Source organism: Oryx dammah, unplaced genomic scaffold (assembly GCF_014754425.2).
Source record: "Oryx dammah isolate SB20612 unplaced genomic scaffold, SCBI_Odam_1.1 HiC_scaffold_25, whole genome shotgun sequence".
NCBI lineage: Eukaryota > Metazoa > Chordata > Mammalia > Artiodactyla > Bovidae > Oryx > Oryx dammah.
Window position 1 is genome coordinate 97,605,091 of NW_024070209.1, and position 21,243 is coordinate 97,626,333.

General features: G+C 53.7%; 1 protein-coding gene across 1 annotated transcript; it reads right to left on the minus strand.

Annotated features, from left to right (window-relative positions):
- Nucleotides 1-1,515: 1,515 nt before the first annotated feature.
- Nucleotides 1,516-7,947, minus strand: PTGES2 (prostaglandin E synthase 2). The gene is made up of 7 exons (XM_040225200.1): nt 7,016-7,947; nt 5,492-5,689; nt 4,543-4,601; nt 4,028-4,177; nt 3,562-3,762; nt 3,161-3,278; nt 1,516-2,167 (listed from the first exon to the last, which is right to left on the minus strand). The coding sequence occupies exons 1-7, from the start codon at nt 7,460-7,462 to the stop codon at nt 2,045-2,047; spliced, it is 1,296 nt and encodes a 431-aa protein (XP_040081134.1). The 5' UTR covers nt 7,463-7,947; the 3' UTR covers nt 1,516-2,044.
- Between the last annotated feature and the right edge of the window lie 13,296 nt (nt 7,948-21,243).

Consider the following 21,243-nt stretch of genomic DNA (forward strand, 5'->3'; position numbering starts at 1 on the left):
CACATGGTGAGGTTGTGAGGCGTGAGACCCTCCCTGGACCACAGTATCATGGACTGAAGGTGGCCGCCTGATCCCGAGCAGGTCACATCCAACGCTCCCTTTGGTGATTCTGGGATTGAGACAGAGAAAGGCCAGCCAGCCTCCTTGAACAGCTGGAAAAGTACCAAGTAACTCCGGGCGGGTGACGTGGAAAAGGCCGTCTGTGAAGAGAAGGAAAGCGGGCAGGGGAAGGGATGTAGGAAGGCCTCCCCCAGCGCGCCATGGCGCTTCTGGCCTAGTTCCTGCTCTGCTGCGGGAGGCTCTAGGACCATCACAGGCCCCTCGGGGACTTAAAAGCTGATCAGTGAAGGGGGAGCAGCGTCCCGGCCAGCAGTGACTCTGGAGACCCGAATGGCTGTTGGCCCCTCAGAGGCGGCTCCCATGGTGCCTCATCCCTCAGCGGTGTGACCTCAGGCCTCAGCTTCCCTCCTTCCTCCCACAGGAGCACTCCGCAGACGCAAAGACCCAGCCAGTGTTACAAGGGCAGATGCTCACAACGGGAACCAAACCAAGCAGGTGGCGGGCAGCCCTGCAGAAGCTGGGGCCGCTGCCTCCCCACGTGGCGCGGTCTGCCTCCGGAGGGCTTAAGGTTGGTGCCGCCTCATCTGTTCAATTCAGTCACTCAGTCATGCCTGACTCTTTGCAACCCCATGGACTGCAGCATGCCAGGCCTCCCTGTCCATCACCAACCTTATTTGAATGTGTGCTAATACAAAGACCATGAATTATTTCTATGTTTTAAAAAAAAATTAAAGAAAAAAGTTAAACTCTCCTGGGGGTTCTGAGGGAGTTGGCCTGTCACTCCCTGACAGGGAGGCCCCAGCACGTAGTGATCAGCTCACTGGCTGGCTGTCTAGCCTCTGGAGGGCAATCTCGGGGGACCAGCGTGCCCATCATCTGCTGAAACCAGGAGAGCAGGGACCCCACAGCCCCTCCTTGTTCCCAGAGCCGCTTCTCTCTATAGACTCCTGTCCTACCGTCCTTCCCGTGAAGTCCCAGGCCTGGGACTGAAGCCCTGGGTGGCCATCCACAGCCAGAGGGCCTCGAAGGGCCCCGTGTCCTCTGATCCCTGGTCTCCTGGTCTGTAGAGAACTGGAACAACTCCAGCCCCAGCTGGGCCGGGCATCCTTCCACACACTGACCTGCGTCTTGTGGTTGAGCCCTTACAACTGTCCCTGGAGGTGGGGGCCATCCTTGAGCCCCCTTGACAGAGGAGGAGACTTGGGATCAGAGAGGGGTGCCGCTGCCCTGCCCAGAGTCCCACAGTCAGTGGGGAGCAAAACTGGATCCATGCCCCAGGCCATCTCTGCACCTCCCTGCTGAGCATTCCGTGGCCACAAACACAGGATTCCAGGACACAAAGCACGCTGAGCCTTTCACCCAGGCCTGACCCTCACTAAGCCCTGGACAAACAGTATTAACCGCCAGGGCGGCCTTCCCTAACCTGCACTGACCTCCACTACAGTGCCACCACGCGGGGAGCCACAAACATTTTCTTTATTGCAAATATGATATACAGTCCCAGTGTGTGTGTGTGTGTGTGGGGGGCACCTGGGAACAGCAGGACCCAGAGGGAGCCAAGGACGGGGTCTCCCAAAACCAAAGGGTCCCTGCTTCCTTCGCTCAGGGCAGGAGCCCGACCTGACTCCCACCACGTGGCACAGACAGGACAGCCTCAAGAGCCCCAGGGAAGGCTGAGAGTAGGGAGGCCCAGGAGGGAGTTGGGGAGGGTCAGCCCCTGGGGCTGGTGTGGAGGGAGGTAGCCTTCCATGCCCTGTGGATGGAAACCAAGTCTGGGCTTTATTCCCCAGGGCCGCAGCAGACGTCCAGTGTTAGAAGCGAGGGGGCTGCCGGGGTGGGGTGCGCAAGAGGCCGAATGATCCTGTCCCCCGCTGCACAGTGTCTCAGCGTCGCCAAGTGCTGGCCCAGCGGCCCTGGTCCTTCACAGCCGGCATCTTCTGCTGTTTCCGCCCCCGCCCCCCCGGCAGGGATCACGAGGCTCAGCTCACTGTGGGGCCTCGGCGATGGCCTTCTCCACCCGCAGGTACCAGGGCTGAATGTGAGTGTGACGCATGAGATCGTCGAAGGCCTCCAGACCCTCCATCACACGCAGCACGCCGTAGACTGCCTAGGGGTGGGTACAGAGGGGTGTCCACACTGGCCCATCACCTCCCCTCTCTGAGAGCCCCATGACCCACTCTAGGGAAACAGCAAATTCGCCAAGATGTGTGGTCAGGCTCTCGCCCCACGCCCTCTCGCCTTCGCCCCATGTTTTGTGAATAATCCATATGTAATGGCCGAGATCACTTACAGCACTCCGCGTGAGCCTCACGAGGCACTCGCTGGGCCACGGGCTACTTGTGTTCTGTAAGCATATACAAGCTCCACCTGGAATGCCCCAGAGGCTGTGCTGCGTGATGTGAGCTTATGTTACTGTCTGCTGCTAGGGCTGCCGCGCCAGCCAGGAGAGAATAACCGCGTCTGCAGTTCCTACGGCTCCCTGAGCTTACTTCCAGCCTCTCAGCTTGTGCCTTGTCTCCCCTGGGTTCAGCAAACAGTGCAGTGTGAACAAGACAACTGGCGTCACGAACAGGATCAGCGATAGAACTGGCGTAGTCAGCAGGATTAGCGAGACACCCACTGATGGGCTAGCTTTGCACGTGGGGCTTTGAATGAAGTGTGTGGGCTGGTTGTGGGTTTTGCCTGTCCTGCACCGACATCCCCTTTTCTGGGCAACAAACCACCCCCCTCCCCGGACTCAGAGTTTTCCTTTGAGAAAATGCCCTCCCCCCCGCCTCAGTTCCTGAGCTTTCAGAAGAGGGGACCGACCCCATCACCTACTCCAAGACCTGAACCTTGCAAGCCACATATTCTACCCTGGCAGAATTACTTCAAGGATTGGCACTGAGGTCAGGCTCACAAGACCCTGTCACAGTACTTTTTGCTAGGTAGAAGCCTGGAGTGCTTGTTTTCCTTAGGCCCTTGACAGTCAGTGGAGCCAGGTGCCCCTGGGATGGAGGAGCTGTGAGATGCAGGTATTGCCCACACCTGGGTTTTCCCAGCCTGGGCCCCCAAGGAGAGACCCTCCAATATGTGCACCCCCTGCCACCACCACACTCACCAGATCTGCCAGGTTTGGCTTCTGGCCCCCCATGAAGGGCCGGTCTTTGCCCACAGCTGCCACCCACTTGTTGGCAGCCTCGTAGAGATCCTCCCGCACGTCATCCCGGAGGTGGTGCCTGGGCAGGGATGGACAAGAAGTCTATCACGGGGACTCCGAACCCTGGCACAGGTGGGGAGCATGGGAAGGCCCGGGGACCAGCGCGGCTGTCGAGGCGGGGAGGGGGACAGAGGAAGGTACAAGACAGGGGCCCAGAACTGGACTCCAAGGCCAGCCCTGCTTCCCCTGGGCTGGAGGAGGCAATCAGGAGTTTTGGGGTTTGAGTCTCAGATGGGCTAATGTTGGGGGATGGGAAGCCCCCAGGTGCACGCACGCGTACCCACGCATGCATGCACCATCACCTGCGCTTGAGCCGCTTGCTGATGAAGTACATGGCAGCTGCGCCCATGTACTTGGCCATGGCGCCCTCCACAGTCCCGAAATTGCCCTCCTTGACAATGTAGTCAAAGGAGGCCAAGGCCTCGGCTGGCGTGCGGTACACGTTGGGGGAGATGAGGTGTACCAACCAGTCGTCCGCCCACTGCCGCCACTTCATCTCCTCCCTGCGGGCAAGAGGGACAGAGAGCAGGCCAGGTGGGCTTCCTGAGCCAGCATCTCCTCTCCTCCCTGCAGGCAAGTGGGGCAGAGGGCTGGCTTGGTGGGCTCCCTGTGCGAGCGCCCAGGGCCAGGGGAGGCACAAGGGGACTCAGTCCCGCCTGTGGCCCAGCCCCAGCCCTCTTGGCTTACAGCATCTCGCTCAGCCTGGTCCCCTCGGCGGGGAGACCACCCCCTCCCCACATCCCCAGGGCCAGCCCCGGCCCCACTCACGTCCTGGCCTCCTTCCCCCCATACATCCGCTGGGCTTCCTTCTCATCCAGCATGAGCCAGTACTTGTTGCAGAACTCGGTCACCTCCTTGCCCTGGTCGTTCACCGCCTTCATGGGTGGATAGTAGGTGATGATGTCCGCCAGGGGTTGCCTTTGGGAGACATCTAGAGTTTTACCCCGACTCCCTCTTCCTCAAAGACTAAGCCCTCACCTCCTCTGGATGAATAATACCTCCCCGACCCGAGTCAACCCGCAGAAGCGTCCCACCCTCTTGTGGGTGACACAGGAGATCCTGCAGCAAGAGGAATTTGGGGCAGACTCCGGAAGCACCTCCAGGACAGAGGGAGATGCATGGAGGAGAGGAAGCAGGGGATCTCAGAGTGACACCCACAACCCATTCTGGAAATCTAAGCTGCAGCCCCGCCCCCACTCCCACGGAGGAGCCCAGGGGAGGCCTCCCTGAGACAGGAGAGGGCATGAGTCACGGTGCCAGCCTGGGCTGCAGCGGCTCCTTACCCTGACACCAGATAGGTCTTGAGGGCGCTGATGATCACAGAGGAGTCGTTCAGTTGTTGCTGGAGAAGAGGATGGTTTAGATCAGGGCTGGGAGGGGCAGTGGCTGGGTCACCAGGGGCTCTTCTACAATCCTGACACCCTGACATTCAGGGACTGGTCAGGGGGATTCTGGGTGTTCTGTCCCTGTCCCTGGGGGTTTGCCCTGAAAACTGATGCTCACTGAGTTCTACCTCCCCCGAGGTCGCAGTCCCCACTATCAGGGAAGCCTGTCCTGTGTGAAGTGAAGTGAAGTTGCTCAGTCATGTCCGACTCTTTGCAACCCCGTGGACTGTAGCCCACCAGGCTCCTCGGTCCATGGGATTCTCTAGGCAAGAGTACTGGAGTGGGTTGCCATTTTCTTCTCCAGGGGATCTTCCCGACACAGGGATCGAACCCAGGTCTTCTGCATTGCAGGCAGACGCTTTAACCTCTGAGCCACCACCACTATCAGGGAAGCCTGTCCTGTGTAAGGGAGACAAAGTGTGGCTAATGGACAGGAGGAAGTGGGAAGGACCCAGGATCTGAGCCCTGCCCCCTCACTCAGGTGGCCTCTTGGACTCTGAGGGGCTGGGTAGACTCAGAAGCTACAGACTAGGAGCCAAGCCCTACACCCCGGAGGGTACGGTTCTATGTTGATCAATGAAGCCAAGTCAGAGAGGCTAAGCGACTGGTCCTAAGTCACACAGCCAGGGAGTGGCAGAGTCCCTCCTTGAATCCAGTCCACCCAGACTTCAGAACCCACGTTGTTGAGCTCTGTGGTGCTCTGCCTCCCTTAGACTCACTGGTTTATAATCCTCAGCAGAAACTCAAAGAGCCCATGTTCCTCCCGGGGCTGCAGAGCAGGGCACAACTCAGGGGTGTTCCAGGCCAACCCAGGACACTGGGCCGGGGGCAGCTCCCCAAGGCTCACCAAACTCTCTCCTTCCTGGGCCATGACGATGGGCACCTTCCTGTAGGAGGAGAACTTGATCTCGGCCCGGCGTACAGGGTTCACCTCCACCACCTGGTAGGGCAGGGCGTGGAAGTCGAGGAAGGCGCGGACCTTGCTGCAGAAGGGACACGTTTTGTACTGGTACAGCGTCAGCTGCAGGCGGCTGGACAAGGAGAGCTGGACAAGGAGCAGAGAAGGAACTTCTGAAGCTGGGTGCCCAGGCCCTGCTCCCAGGCCCAGGGCCGGCCCCCAAGCAAACCTTTCCCAGGGGAGTTTTCCAGGGTGTGTCTGAGAACTTCGGGAGGAATGGGGGATGGGTGGTGGGTAGGTGGGGAAGGGCTCTTGCAGCAGACCGGTCAGGCTCAAGTGCCCATCCAGGGGGCTCCCCAGGCAGAAAGTCTGTTCTGTGTAGGAGGGATCTTCTCATCTTTGTCCAATGCTAGATAGACATCTCTCTGCTCCTTCCAGTCCCAAGGGAATGTCAGACACTGGCAGGTGTGTGCCCCCCAGATGCAACTGTTTCAACTCGGGAGTGCCCACCCCTACTCCCTCGACCCGAGGCATATCTGGATGAGGGGGCAGAGCCCAGCGTTTCCGAGTGGTGGTGGTGGTGGTCATTCAGTCGCTCAGTTGTGTCAGACTCTTCGCGACCCCATGGATTGCAGCACGCCAGGCTTCCCTGTCCTTCACTATCTCCCAGAGTTTGCACAAACTCATGTACAAAGCGCCAACAGGAGAGGGTGGTATCTGGGCCCCTGGCCTTCATAGAGCAGGAGAGCCCCAGGTGAGCTTGCCGCATATTCACGTTTGAAAGTCACAGCTGCGGTCCCCCTCCCCCATTGTTCAGAGATGGGAGACTGAGGCCGGGCCATGGAAGTGGGTGGGCAGGGAGACACAGAGAACTCCACTCCCCATCTACCCGATCCTGTTCCCAGGGGTTCAGGAAAGGGGCGCCTGTAGATGTGTGGTGGGGGCGGGGCTGGCGCTGTGCACAAAGCATAGCAAAGGGCAGCTGGGCCATCCCCTTGCCTGGAGGGACATACCCTTGCTCCTCATCTCAGGGCCTGGAATCTACCAGCCATCAGTTTCGTAAAAACAGAACACTAATAATACTAATAAATACACAACCTCGGGATTTGGAGACAGGGGGAGGGAGGCGGAAAATGTTTGGAAAGTGATAAACCGTGCAAGAGACTTTCCCTTTTTAGTTATTTCCAAATCTTCCCATTAAAAAGTCTTAAAACACGTTTGTAAAACGACTTGAAAACAGAGGCAGTTCCACTTAACGGCATCAGTAAGGCTCCATTTTACAGATGAGGACGTTGAGGGCTGGAGGGCTTAAAACCAGGTCACTCGCTCAAGGTCAAGAGGCGACAGAGGAGGTGATTTCTGACGCCGCCGGTTCCCAGAAGTCCCGAGGTTCCGCGCTCACCCCAGGGGCCCTACCCAAGGCTCGGTCCTTACCTGCGCGGCTTGCCACCCAAGCCCTTACTTCGGGCTTACCTGTGTGGCCGAGTGCTCTGCGCGGAGGTCCTGGGCGCGCAGGTGCCACCGCGCCGTGTGGTATAGCCCCAGGGCGCCACCCAGAGCCAGCGCCGCCGCCCCCAGAAGCCGTGGACCCCCCTTGCGGGCCGTAGCGGCGGGGCCTGAGCCTCCCGCTGCCCCGGTGAAGCCGGCCCGGCTCTGCGCGTGGAGTCCCAGCGCCGGCCGATCGCCCAGCCTCCAGGCCAGAGCGCGCCCGTGGGGCCACAGCGCCCGTACACCGTGGGCCATGTTTGCTCCGCCGGCGCCGCGGAAGGGCGCGAGAAACAAAGACAGCCTTGGCTCTGGCTCCCCTTGAAGGGGCGGGGCCAGCCGGTTGCCAGAGGTGACGGTGACGCCGAGTGGGGCGGGGGCAGCCCTCATGAGACTGAGCTTGAGTCCTCGGCACCGGACTTTTAAAACATCCATCAGAGCCGAAGAAACACCTGAGGCTGTCTGCTAACTGCCGCCGGCTTCTAGAGTGTAGACGTAACTGGTCTCGGTAGTGACCCGGAGCCGAATGCAGGAACTCAGGCATACAGCCCTCAGTTCAGTTCAGTCGCTCAGTCGTGTCCGACTCTGCAACCCCATGGACTGCAGCACGCCAGGCCTCCCTGTCCATCGCCAGCTCCCGGAGTTTACTCAAACTCGTCTCCATTGAGTCGGTGATGCCATCCAACCGTCTCATCCTTTGTCGTCCCCTTCTCCTCCCACCTTCAAGCTTTCCCAGCATCAGGGTCTTTTCCAATGAGTCAGCTCTTCGCATCAGGTGACCAAAGTATTGGAGCTTCAGCTTCCAATGAATATTCAGGACTGATCTCCTTTAGGATGGACTGGTTGGATCTCCTTGCAGTTCAAGGGACTCTCAAGAGTCTTCTCCAACACCACAGTTCAAAAGCATCAATTCTTCGGCGGTTAGCTTTCTTTATAGTCCAACTCTCACATCCATACATGACTACTGGGAAAACCATAGCTTTGACTAGACGGACTTTTGTTGGCAAAGTAATATCTCTGCTTTTTAATATGTGGCCCTTAGTGTCACCCATAACAGGCACCCAATCGAAAGAGACTGAACCCTTCACAGTGTCAGGGAAAGCGTCGTGGCATCCGGTCCCTGAGAGCCGCAGAAACTGTCCATCCCAACAAGTAGTAGGCGAACGCCCTTGACTCGGGATTTCCGCACCCCGCCTCCCCCGCCCCCAGGATTTTTTATTCTGCCCTCCCGCGCCGATGCACTGTTTCTTCTGTGACCCGAACCATAAAAATTTCCATACACATCTGGGGCCTTAGAAACCCTGTGTCTCGGATTTCGCCCAGCCGGAGGTGCAGAGTCGCCGATTTGCCCAGGTCATCAGGGGCAAGATGGGGCAGAATGGGGGGTTCCAAGCTGTCCCTCCCCTCTATCGGGCTCTTTCACCCAAGCTGAGGGCTGGAGCCTCCATCGCCTAGGCTTCTCAGCAGGCAGCCCGGGGATAGCCCCTCCCCGGGACCGGGAAAGGGGCGGGGCTTGGACAGCTTGTGGGAGGGGCAAGGCGGAGTTGAAGGCCGGGGCTGCACAGAGAGCTCTGCTCACAGGGTAAAGCGCTGGAGGGACAGGGACGCGGCTCTGAGTGGGGTGGCGACCCGGGGCAGAGTCTGCCAGCGTGTGGGGGCGGGGCCGGGGGCCCCTCTACGGCGTCCCGCCCCTCCGGTCCAGCGTTCGGTCCACAGCCCCCACCTTCCGCCCCGTGCCGGCATTTCCGTGCGTCAGTCGCCGTGTCCCATCTTCGCGGGGCCCTTGTGGAGCCCGTGTCTACAATGTCGGGATCTGGGCACGCCGGTGGAGGCGGGCGCGCAAGGCGAGGACGACGGCTTCAGGGAAGGCTGTGACTCGAGGCGGGGGCGTGGGTGCTGCTGAAGCGACTTTTGCTTTTTCGGGGATGCCCTCCTGGGAAGGGGAATCGAGGCTGGGAAAGAACCCCAGAGCCCTCCCATCCCCCGCCCCAGGGTGGGTCTGGGGCTGCCGGCGCCCTTCTGGGGTTTCCGGGGCGAGCACTTGCGAGTAGGTCCCTGGAAACCGCAGCATGGGAGAACCGGCCCCGTTTTACAGCTGGGGATACTGAGGCCGCTACAGGGTCACTCGCCCTTTGGGATTGGGATTTGCTTCAGCTACTTTTTTCAGCCCCGGTGGAGACGGAGGCTCCTGAGGGGACGGGGCTGGCCGTGGACCCTTTTGGCTTGGCCAGAGCGTCTATCTGGGTGGGCATCAGCATTCCTTTGCTGGTAGTGGTCTGGAGCCCTGGCAAAAGTGACTTGCTTACAAAGCATCCTGTTGCCTGCATAGCACTGCAGGGGAAGGGAAGGAGGGAGAGTCAGGAGAGAGAACCATCAGCTCCTTTCTCACCTTCTGGAGTCTCAGTTCCCCCATCTATGAAATAAGGATAATGGTTAGTGTCTCCTGCATTGAGATGTATCAGGATTCAATGGGGAAATGAATAGGAAGAGGCTGGAAGCTTGAGAGGCCAGTGTTTTAGAGACCCCTGGCAATGGCAACCCACTCCAGTTCTCTTGCCTGGAAAATCCCATGGACAGAGGAGCCTGGTAGGCTGCAGTCCATGGGCTCGCTAAGAGTCGGACACGACTGAGCGACTTCACTTTCACTTTTCACTTTCATGCATTGGAGAAGGAAATGGCAACCCACTCCAGTGTTCTTGCCTGGAGAATCCCAGGGACCGGGGAGCCTGGTGGGTTGCTGTCTATGGGGTTGCACAAAGTCGGGCATGACTGAAGTGACTTAGCAGTAGCAGCATTTTTTGCCCACCTGGCAGTTTGTTCCACCTTTGCCAAATATAAGAAGGAAACCCAATAACCCAGTCCTCCACCAAAATATTTGGCAAATTCTCTCTCTGTTCTCCTGGCCAAGATTGGGCAGGACGTAAGGGCAGACCCACGTCTCATGGCCCGTCTTCCAGTGCTGTCTGCCCTGAGTCCCTATACTGCCTCTTCCTTATCTCATTCCAGCCAAAAGCTTCCTCTCTGTCACTTACTTGGATGGGTCCCTAAGCCCAAGTCTGAGCAAGTCCCAGGGACAGCCTTACTCTTCCTTGTTGCTGTGGAACATCTGGGGACAGGTAGCCAAGACCCAGGCCTCTCATGCAGAGAAGACAGAGCCTCTGTTCAGGCAGAGCCCAGATCCTGCCAGTCCAGGAGCCCCATTCCAGGATCCAGCCTCCATGACCTCCCATTGGTATCTGACCCTAGTGACCAGTCTTCTGGATAGACACATGCCCCTTTGTGGGTCTGAGACCCCACCCCTTTCTGTTTTCTTCACCCTCTCTTCTGCAGCAGCCCCCGCAAGAGTTTGGTTCTTCAAGGTTCTCTGCTGGCTTCTCTAGGTCCCAGGCATATGGCCTCGGCCGCTTCTTTGCTCCCCTGGTTTCTGTTACCATTTGTGTCGTGAATGCCCAGCCTGGGGTTTCAGGGCAGTTCTATCCTGTCCCTGCTTCTGGGACAACCAGGATGTCCCCCAGGAACCCCACCTTCATCCTGGCACAAGCACCCAACTGGCTATCTCTCCCACCTAACCATTTTCTCCTCTTCTGTTCCTGCCTCTATCATCAAGGGAAAACCCAAGAGTCTTGCCAACCTCTTCACCCTCCACGACTGCCAAGCCCCTCCCTGCTCTGCCACCTCCTCTGACCCCACCAGTTACACTTCTCTGCCACCCCAGTGGGTTCTACCAATGTGTCCCACTTCATCTCACCCAAAACCTAGGAAAGAGATGAATTTCAAAATAATTATGCTGAATGAAAGAGGCCAGGCAATAGGGTGTATATGCTGTTTGATTCCACTTTTATATACAGCTAGAAAATGCCAGCTAATCTCTGGTGACAGAAAACATATTGAAGGTTGCCTGGGGGTGGGACATGGAGTGTGTGATGAAGGGCAGGAGGGAAGGAGCATGAGGAATCTTGGGGGGAGGAGGTTGATGAATACGTTCACTGTTGATTGTGGTGGTGGTTCCACGCATGCTCAGTCACTTCAGTCGTGTCTGACTCTTTGTGATCCCATGGACTGTAGCCCATCAGGCTCCTCTATCCATGGGATTCTCTAGGCAAGAATACTGGAGAGGGTTGCCATGCCCTCCTCAGTGGTTCCATGGGGTATTTATATATATATCATAACTTAGCAAACTGCTCAAAAACCACAATGAATGGGATATAGCAAGAGGACTTCAGAGCTCCCAGCGGCCAAAGTTGGAATAATTTGATCAACAAAATTCAGTAGTATTGGATTATAACCCAAAGTATAAAATAAATATCCATGAATCCATTCTGATATAAATGATTGAATTAATAAATAGAGGAGAAGAGAAAAATCTCTTGTGCAGAATTCCAAATAATTTGTGTAGACATCCTGCCCTCAAGAAGGTGGAGAAAAACTCCGCCCTCCTTAGGTGCGGGCTGTGCAGGTTGACTCCTTCCCATGAGGACTGTGTGGGAAGGAGGATGAAGGGCAACTGCAGTGGAGAAGCCCAACACTCACCCCCCAGCCGGGTGACCAAGCTCAGCATCAACAGTGATCAGTCATGTTGATAGTATATACCCTTGATAGAATGTGATGCAAAAATGACACTTGACCTCTCTGCTCTTCCTCCCCTAAACTAGGTCTAACCATGAGGATAACAGGTAAGAAATCCCAGTGGAGGGACATTCAACACTACCGGAGCAGTGCTCCTCCAATCTGTCAAGGTCATCAAGACCAAGGGAAATCTGAGAGAGTGTCAGAGCAGAGAGAAACCTACGGAGTCATAACAACTACATGTACTATGGGATCCTGAAATAGGAAAAAGGGCATTATGGACAAACCAAGGGAAGTCTGAATAAAGCATGGACTTCAGTTAATAATGTATAATTGGTGGTTTGTTAACTGTAACAAATGTACCGTATCAATATAAGAGGTTAATAATATGGAAAACTAGGTACAGCGTATATGAGAACTCTTTACAATTTTTCTGTAAATCAAACTTTAAAATTTTTATTTTAAAAAACTTGTCAAATCATGCACTATGAACGTGCATAGTTTATATTGCCTGTCTGATATTTGTGGGAAGATCTGTTAATGATTGATTTGATTTCTGTGATGGCTATAGGGCAGCTCAGATTTTCTTCCTCTTGAATCCATTTTGGTAAGTTACAATTTAGTGGGAAATTTCCCATTTCATTATCTGTAGCATTTATCTGTTCTTTTATAATTTGTATAGAATCTATAGTTATATCCTTCTTTTATTTCTGTTTATCTGTGCCTTATATCATTCTGTCTTGAGAAATTTTTCTAAATTTCTATGTTATTAGTCTTCTTCCTGTTGTTTGGCCATGCCGTGAGGCATGTGGAGTCTTAGCTCCCCGGCCAGGGATCGAACCCACACCTCCTACAGGAGTGCAGCCTTAACCACTGGACCACTAGCGAAGTCCCTTATTAGTCTTTTCCAAGAATCAGCATTTTGGCTTTGATATTCCTATTGTATCTTTCTATTTTATTAACTTTTTCTCTTAACTTTATTTTCTCCTTCCTTCTGTTTTCTTTGGATTTATTCTGTGATTTCTTTCATACAGTTTTATTCTGGACAATTTGCTCAGGACATTGGGGCCTTTCTAATTATTCTAAAACACATCCTTAAGGCCATGAATGTTCCTTGTTTTTTGTGAGCCCAGCAGGATGTTAAGAGTCTATTTCACGCTAGATCTGGTTATCTGGCAGTGCGGGCCCTTCAGCGTGTCCAGATTGCTGTTCGCCAGGTTTGCTTTTCAAATGGACCCTCCCCCAGTGTGCACACCCCAACGTCCAATTGGGCCACAGGAGAACCAGGCGCCGCTCCCTGCCTGCCCTTTGGAGCAGTACCCTCATCTCAATAGCCTCCCCTTCTCTGCTCTCCAGTGTTGTCTGATCCTGCCCATCCTCGCCTTCTGACTTTTCTTGGCCGTAGTCCAACTCCAGTCCACAAGCTCCAAGATCAGAAGTCAGCCTGGCATCTTCTCCAGTGATTCTCCAAAACAGCCCTCACTGGGCAGGAGCTCTGGCGGAAACAGCCCCTTCCCGTCCCTGCCACTGGGAGGGATAATTCATAGAAAAAAAGGGGAGGGCTCTGATCAGGAAAAGAGGGCCCTTAAGGTTGTCTGCAGAGGGGCCTAACCTACATCTCCTAATACAGCCCACACTGGGAGGAAGCACTTGGTGTGCACTGGGGGCCTGTGAGAACTCTCAGCCATGCAGGAAAGGGAACATCAGGAGGCAAAAGGAGGCGCAGACAGCGGCAGAAGGGCGGGGTTTCCAAGCTCCAGCCACAGGTCCGCAGCACCTGCCGGGGCATCCAAAAACCCTGCCTGGACAGAGCTGAGTCCTGGAGCTCCTCATCAGTCCAGCTGCAGCTACGCAAACTAGGCTGCCAGGGCCTGAGATGAACCCAAGTCTCTTTGTGAGCAAGTCTGGGGTGTGGATGGCTCAGGACAGGTGGGGACTGGGTTGTGGGGAAAAGAGGTCTATATGGATCATGGGCCTCTGACAGGCTGAAAAATAACCCCCCAAAGGTATTTATGTCTAAATTCCTGCAACAGTAAATGTAACTTAATTTGGAAAAAAGGCTTTGCAGATGTAACTAAGTTAAATATTTTTTTATTACTACTTAAAAATTTTTATATAGTAGTTAATGTCTTACTAATGCCTGATTGCTACAGTTTATAAATAAAATGTGTTACTCTCTTCAAAAACAAACAAAACAAGCTATTTTTTGCTTGGTATGGCCCAGTTTTGTTTGTTTGTTTGTTTTGCTTTCCTGCAGATTGACAATATCCTAATTCCTAATTCATAATATGATCAATTGCATTATGTTTTCAGATGTCTAAAAGAATAAAATTATTTTCACAATTCACCAATATTTGAATAGTATAAGACAGTTGTCCTAACCTGGTGATCAGCCTTTTCCTTCTTTCTATCTTTCCTTCCTTCTTTGCTTTTTAAATAAATTGGGGTTTTCCCAGACCACCTCAATAAAGTGAATATTGCAATTCAGAATTTTTAATTAAATGGGATTTGATATGAAAAATTTTCAAATTATCCAGGTGGCCCTAAATTCATCATGGTGGTAGTGGTGCTGCTTTAGTCATTAAGTCATGTCCAACTCTTGTGACCCCATGGACTGTAGCCTGCCAAGCTCCTCTGTCCATGGATTTCTCAGGCAAGAACACTGGAGTGGGTTGCCATTTCCTTCTCCAGGGGAACTTCCTGACCCAGCAATCAAACCCGGCTCTCCTGCACTGCACGCAGATTCTTTACCAACTGAGCTATGAGGGAAGCCCAAATGTCATCATGAGTGTTCTCACAAGATGAGCAGGGGCCATGAGAATGAGTCACATTCTCACTAATTTCTCTTGGCGGTCTCCTCCTCCTCTTTCCCTGCCTCCATTTCTAGGAGGATAGTAACTTGTAGAAAGGCCATGAGAAGCCGATCTATAACTTTTCGGATAAGACGGTCACCAGCATAGCACTGCCACAGTTAGCAAATAAAAACACAAGACACCCACTTAATAACTGCATGGGTTGTACTTATACTGAGAGATTATTTGTTGTTTATCCTGAATCAAAATTTCATTAGGCATTTGGTGCATCTCAAATTTTATTTGGCAACTGTGTGAGCAGTCCCATCTTCCACTCAACAGACATTCTTATCTGATCCCTTTAGTGAATGAGGACAGTGTTTTGTTTTGTTTTTTTGGCTGCGCCACGTGGCATGTGGATCTTACTTCCCAGACTGTGAATTGACCCTGTGGCCCCTGCAGTGGAAACACAGAGTCCTGAACAGTGGACCACTGGGGAAGTCTCGTAACTGTTTTTAAGGTAAGTAAAGGATGGTTATGTTACAGGATGTCATGGCTCAGGTAGCTCAAGACTAGCATCTCCCAAAGGTCCTCCTATAGACAGGACACAAACTTGGGCAAACTCCGGGAGATGGTGATGGACATGGAAGCCTGGACTGCTTTAGTCCATGGGGTCTTGAAGAGTCGGACACGACTTGGTGACTGAACAAACAAACAATAGACAGCGACTGCAATATCTGTTGCAGGTTCAAGGGTTTAAAATACAGAATAGGACTCGGAGGCAGTACCATGTGGAGGGCTGCAGCATCCAGAGGGTCCTAGGTATACACATCATTAAATGGCCATTTAAAAGATATATATTTATTGGATTTCCTGGGTGGTTGAGAATTCACCTGTCAATGCAGGGGACATTGGTTCCATCCCTGGTCTGGGAAGATTCTACATGCCTGGGGCAGCTAAGCATGGGCAACACAACCAAAGATTAGCCCCTTCATGCAACAATGAAGACCCGGTGCAACCTAAAAATAAATAAAATTATTTATTTGGCTGCACCAGGCCTTTAGTTGTGGTATATGAGATCTTCGACCTTCATTATAGCAAGCTGCTGCTGGTGCTAAGTCACGTCAGTTGTGTCCGACTCTCTGCAACCCCATAGACAGCGGCCCACCAGGCTCCCGTCCCTGGGATTCTCCAGGCAAGAACACTGGAGCAGCATAGCACGAGGGATCTCTTATTAAGTTGTGGCATTTGAACTCTTAGTTGCGGCATGTGGGATCTAGTTCCCTGACCAGGGATAGAACCCGGCCCCCCTACACTGGGAGCACAGAGTCTTAGCCACTGGACCACCGGGGACAACAGCCATTTTTGAGTTCCAACATTACATTCAGGCACTGTTACAGGGCTCTGGATAGAGCAGTGAAAAACCAAATAGACAAAAATCCCCGCCCTCCTGGAGTTTACCTTCTTCTGGGCATAGATGGTAAACAATAAAAGGGCTACGAAGAAAAAGAGGATAGAGTGCTTGCTAGGTGGGGAACAAGTGTGGTTGCAATTTAAATAGGTTGCCGGAGCGAAGGCCTCGCTTAAAAGGTAATAACAGGCATAGTGCATTTATCTTTTTTTTTTTTTTTTTCAAATTTATTTATTTATTTTTAATTTTTACTTTACAATTCTGTATTGGTTTTGGCATATATCTTTATTTTTTTACAAAGGCTTCTGGCAACCCTACATCAAGCGAGCCTGTAGGCGGTTTTCCAACATCATTTGCTTACGTCATGTCTCTGTCAGATTTTGGTAATTTTTGAAATATTTCAAATATTTCAAATCCTTCAACAGCAAAAACATGACTCACTGAAGACTTAGATAATAGTATTCTTTTTTTTAGCAATAAAGTGTTTTGTAAAAACCAAAAAAACAGAGGGAGATTATGCGCAAAGGAGGAGTCGATGAGAAGGCAAGCAGATACTGGAGTAGTGAGGCCACCCACGCATGAGTGCTGGAGAGGCAAGGAACGGTTCCCTGGAGACTCCTGAGGGTGTGGCTGCCCACACCTTAGAGTCAGCACCCTGAACCTCTGATCTGGGGCTTCTGGCCTTCGGAATGTGTTGTTTTAAGCCAATAAATGATTGTTTGTTGTAGTAACTCAATGATTTGAGAAATTCTCAGTCTATCTAGGGGCTTCTCTTGTGGCTGAGACCGTAAATCCTCCTGCCAACATAGGAGACCTGGGTTGGATCCCTGGGTCAGGAAGATCCCCTGGAGAAGGAGAAGGCAACCACTCCAGTACTCTTGACCTGCCTCTTGAGAAATCTGTATGCAGGTCAAGAAGCAACAGTTAGAACTGGACATGGAACAACAGACTGGTTCCAAATCAGGAAAGGAGTATGTCAAGGCTGTATATTGTCACCCTGCTTATTTAACTTATATGCAGAGTACATCATGAGAAATGCTGGGCTGAGTGAAGCACAAGCTGGAATCAAGATTGCCAGGAGAAATATCAATAACGCCAGGTATGCAGATGAAGACACCCTTATGGCAGAAAGTGAAGAAGAACTAAAGAGCCTCTTGATGAAAGTGAAAGAGGAGAGCGAAAAAGTTGGCTTAAAGCTCAACATTCAGAAAACGAAGATCATGGCATCTGGTCCCATCATTTCATGGCAAACAGATGGAGAAACAGTGGAAATAGTGGCAGACTTAAGTTTGGGGGGCTCCAAAATCACTGCAGATGGTGTCTGCAGCCATGAAATGAAAAGATGCTTGCTTATTAGAAGAAAAGCTATGACCAACCTAGATAGCATATTCAAAAGCAGAGACATTACTTTGCCAACAAAGGTCCATTTAGTCAAGGCTATGGTTTTTCTAGTACTCATGTATGGATGTGAGAGTTGGACTATAAAGAAAGCTAAGTGCCAAATAATCGATTCTTTTGAACTGTAGTATTGGAGAAGACTCTTAAGAGTCCCTTGAACTGCAAGGAGATCCAACCAGTCCATCCTAAAGGAGGTCACTCCTGAGTGTTCATTAGAAGGACTGATGTTGAAGCTGAAATTCCAATACTTTGGCCACCTGATGTGAAGAGCTGACTCATTGGAAAAGACCCTGATGCTGAAAGATTGAAGGTAGGAGGAGAAGGGGATGACAGAGGATGAGATGGTTGGGTGGCATCACTGACTCAATGGACATGAGTTTGGGTAAACTCCAGGAGTTGGTGATAGACAGGGAAGCCTGGTGTGCTGCAATCCATGGGGTCGCAAAGAGCCAGACATGACTGAGTGACTGAACTGAACCAGTACTCTTCCCTGGGAAATCCCATGGACAGAGGAACCTGGCAGGATACGGTCCATTGGGTCGCACAAAGAGTCAGACGTGACTGAGTGACTAATCACACATGTATGCAGCCTATCCAGATTGCAGAAGATGCTGAAAGTATGAAATTCACTATCAAGAAGCCTTGCTCTGGAGAGAAGGCCCAGGGTGTTTCTGGGCAGGAGACCCCTGATGTAGGGGAGATGGGGGCCAGGACAGGGAGACCCAGCAGTGTGGACAGGTGGCTGAATCAGCCTGTAACAGAACACCCCTGGGGACCCCTGTCCTGAGACACTGTTATGAACTGAAGGTAGACTACATGGCTTAAAAATAATAGAAATTATTATTACCATCCGCCCTGGCCCCTTGCCCCCCTGTCCACTGTCCCCTTGTCCTTATAACACTGGACGCCGCCCCTTTGGAGCCTGACCTTGTCCTCACTCAGTCTTGCTCATGGCAGGAGGGGTCCTGAGCTGGAGTCTGGGAAGTCCAAGATCATGGCACTAGCAGATTTGGTATCTGATGAGGGCCCATTTCCACCAATTTCCTGGTTCGCAGATGGCCATCTTCTCCCTGGGTCTGCACATGGTGGAAGGGGCAGTGGGGTTCTCTGGGGTCTCTTATAAGGGCACTAATCCCTTTCATGAGGACTCCACCCTCATGACCTAATCACCTCCCAGTGGTGTCCCCTCCTAATACCATTGTACTGGGCATTACGATTTCAACATGAATTTCAGGGGGGACATGAACATTCAGTTCATAACAGTGTCTCAGGACAGGGGTCCCCAGGGGTGTGGATAGAGATCAAGGAGTCATAGATCACTCAATCCTGACAGACCCAGGCTGGCTCCTAGGAGGGCATTTAGGCTGCACTGACCCTAGGGAGGCTAGTATCCATCTGAGGCTTGAGGGACTCTGTGCCCAGAGGGAGCACCCACACCTGTGCCCTGCATCCCCTGCCTGCCGAGCAAGCCTCTACGGAGGGTTCCCACCCCTGAGATGATTCTGAGAGTCATGATAAGGGGGAAGGGCGGGGTCCTCCCTCCAGCTGAGGTCCCCAGAAACTCACACCTCCTCCCAGACCCCTACCTGCTCTCCCTGAGAATCAGACTACAGAGGGGCAGTGGCCAGGCCAAGGCCTTAGTGGGTGTTCTCAGGGTTTTGTTCTCCTCTGCTCCCTGTACCATCCTCCCTGGCCCCTTGCCCCCCATCCACTGTCCCCTTGTCCTTATAACAGTGGACGCCGCCCCTTTGGAGCCTGACCTTGTCCTCACTCAGTCTTGCTCATGGCAGGAGCGGTCCTGAGCTGGGGAGAGCAGATCTTGTCCACTGTCAGGATCAAGCCAGGCCTATGAACAGAGGTGCCCCTGCCCAGCTCCATGGGAGCCCAGAATCCACCCACCACCTGTGGGATGCTTGCTGCCTCCGGCAGATCCCGCTCGGAGCAGTGGCTGTCAGCCCACCAGTCCCCTGCGAGTGTGCGTGTGCCCAGTCACTTCAGTCGTGTCTGACTCTTTGCGACCCCGTGGACTGCAGCCCACCAGGCTCCTCTGTCCATGGAGATTCCCCAAGTAAGAATACTGGAGTGGGTTGCCATGCCCTCCTCCAGGGCATCTTCCCGACCCAGGGATTGAACCTGCATCTCCTGCATTGCAGGTGGATTCTTGACCACTGAGCCACCAGGGAAGCTCAGAGCAGTGGCCTCCAGTCCACCTCCTAGTGGTCATCGTAGGCCCTCTCGCCCACATGAGAGTCCAGGCCCTGCACTGAACGGCAAGACCACCCATCTAAGGCGCATGCGTGGGCCAGGCACCCGGGGACCGGAAACAGAAGGGCCTGGGCCCAGACCTCACTGCTGCCTGGTAGACCCCACGGACTTCCCCAGAGGGAGGAATCTGGGGGCATATAGTTGGGGGTGTCAGTAAGGGCTGCCTTTCTGAGCTTTGCCACAGCTAGGGTCTCTGGTAGGTGGAGAGGGCAGGAACCAGGAGATCCTCCAGTGAGCCCTGGCTGAGAGATGAGCGACAGGGGTTGGAAAGCTGCTTCTGGAATCTTGAGACTCCAGTCAAGTCCCAGGAGGAGCAGGCCTCTCACGTTGAACAGTCCTTCCTCCATCTTGGACCCGCAGTGGCCAAGGAGGGTCCATTAAAGGACCCCAAGAGTTCCTGCCCCCCACAACTGGCTGCCTAGGGGCATTGTGCCTGAAAGCTTCTCCCAGGTGTGGCCCTGCTCTGGAGAGCCTTGTGACCCCTGCCCAGGGTCCTCCTGCTCAGCCCTTCAAGTAGGGGAGAGAGGGCTGTTTTTGCCCCCAAACATCCCAGATTGGATGGAACACAGCTCCCAAGCTTCCAGAAACGAGTCCAAGGGGTTAGACTGGATTCCTGTGAGGCAAAACCTGTCAGAGAGCATTTGACTAACTTCCTGATTGGATTACACCAGGTTACTCTTTGGGAGATCAGGCCACCAGCAGCCCCTGGGTGCTTCTCCCCGGGGCATGTAGAGGGGATAGCTGCCTGCCAGAACAAATTCAGAGCAGCCATGGTTTTTCTGGCCTCTTGCCACAGAGAGCCAGGTATGGGTGGTTTTTAAGTTCCTGCCTTTGCTGAAGAGACCCAGAGCAGGTCCAGCCCTGGCTTCTCCCAAGAGGGGCTTGGCCCCGAGACTCCTGTGTGCTGGTCATGGCCTCACTCAGGACATCTGCAGCTCCTAGAGAGACAGTGGGGAAAGCCAGCAAGGGTGGCCCTGTAGGACCAGCCCAGGAGCCACGGTGGAAACCAAGACAGGGGCCAAGGGGAGTCAGGGAAGCACCTGGGGTGCCCCACATGGGGCCAGGCATGCAGTGCAGAACTTTCTGAAGCCCCAGAGCTCAGGAACTGCTCCCGGCTTTGGGCAATGTGGACATGCGAGTGCCCTCCTTGACCAGGCCCAGGTTCAGAGGGAGAGGGCTGGGTGAGGAACGAGGCCTCCAGGGTCCAAGTCTAAACAGGAGGTTTACACCACGATCCTCACCCAACCCTCCTAGCACCTGGGTCTGCAGCTCATGCAAGGCGGTGTGCGTGTTGAACTGACCCGTCCCTGAAGCCCAGCTGGACTCTGGAGGGTGGGCAGGACCTTTATCCCCAGCCCAGCCCTCAGGACCCTGCCCTTCCTGAGGCAGACTGCAGCAAGCACCCTGGCTGATCCCCTGTGCTCCTATAGCTCCACACAGCCCCAAACCCACCTCCTGTTGGCTGGGATTGGCCTGACCTCTGCTCTGGCCAAGGCCACGACCATCCTCAGGCGCCCCACAAGGTATGGCTGGCACCGTGGCACACTGCTGAGACTCTGGACAAGGCTCACCCACTTCACCTTTCCCCTGGCTCCTGGACTGGGCCAATCTCCAGGGCTGGGCCAGGGGAGAAGGCAGTGGCAGCCAGGTGATGAGGGGTAATGAGATGGCCGTCACCAGGTGTCAGCAAAGGCAGAGACCACACAAATAAGGACAGGGAGACAGAGAAGGCCAGTGGGTCTGAAAAAGGCCTATAGCCAGCACAGAGAGATGGGCCCCGCGAG

Excerpts from the sequence above, each read along its gene's own strand:
- PTGES2 (XM_040225200.1), bottom strand. The coding sequence starts at position 7,462 with ATGGATGTTTTAAAAGTCCGGTGCCGAGGACTCAAGCTCAGTCTCATG. Across the intron at positions 3,279-3,561 it reads AGCAAGCGGCTCAAGCGCAG|GCACCACCTCCGGGATGACG; the intron begins GTGATGGTGCAT and ends ATCCCTGCCCAG. Across the intron at positions 2,168-3,160 it reads AGCCAAACCTGGCAGATCTG|GCAGTCTACGGCGTGCTGCG; the intron begins GTGAGTGTGGTG and ends ACCCACCCCTAG.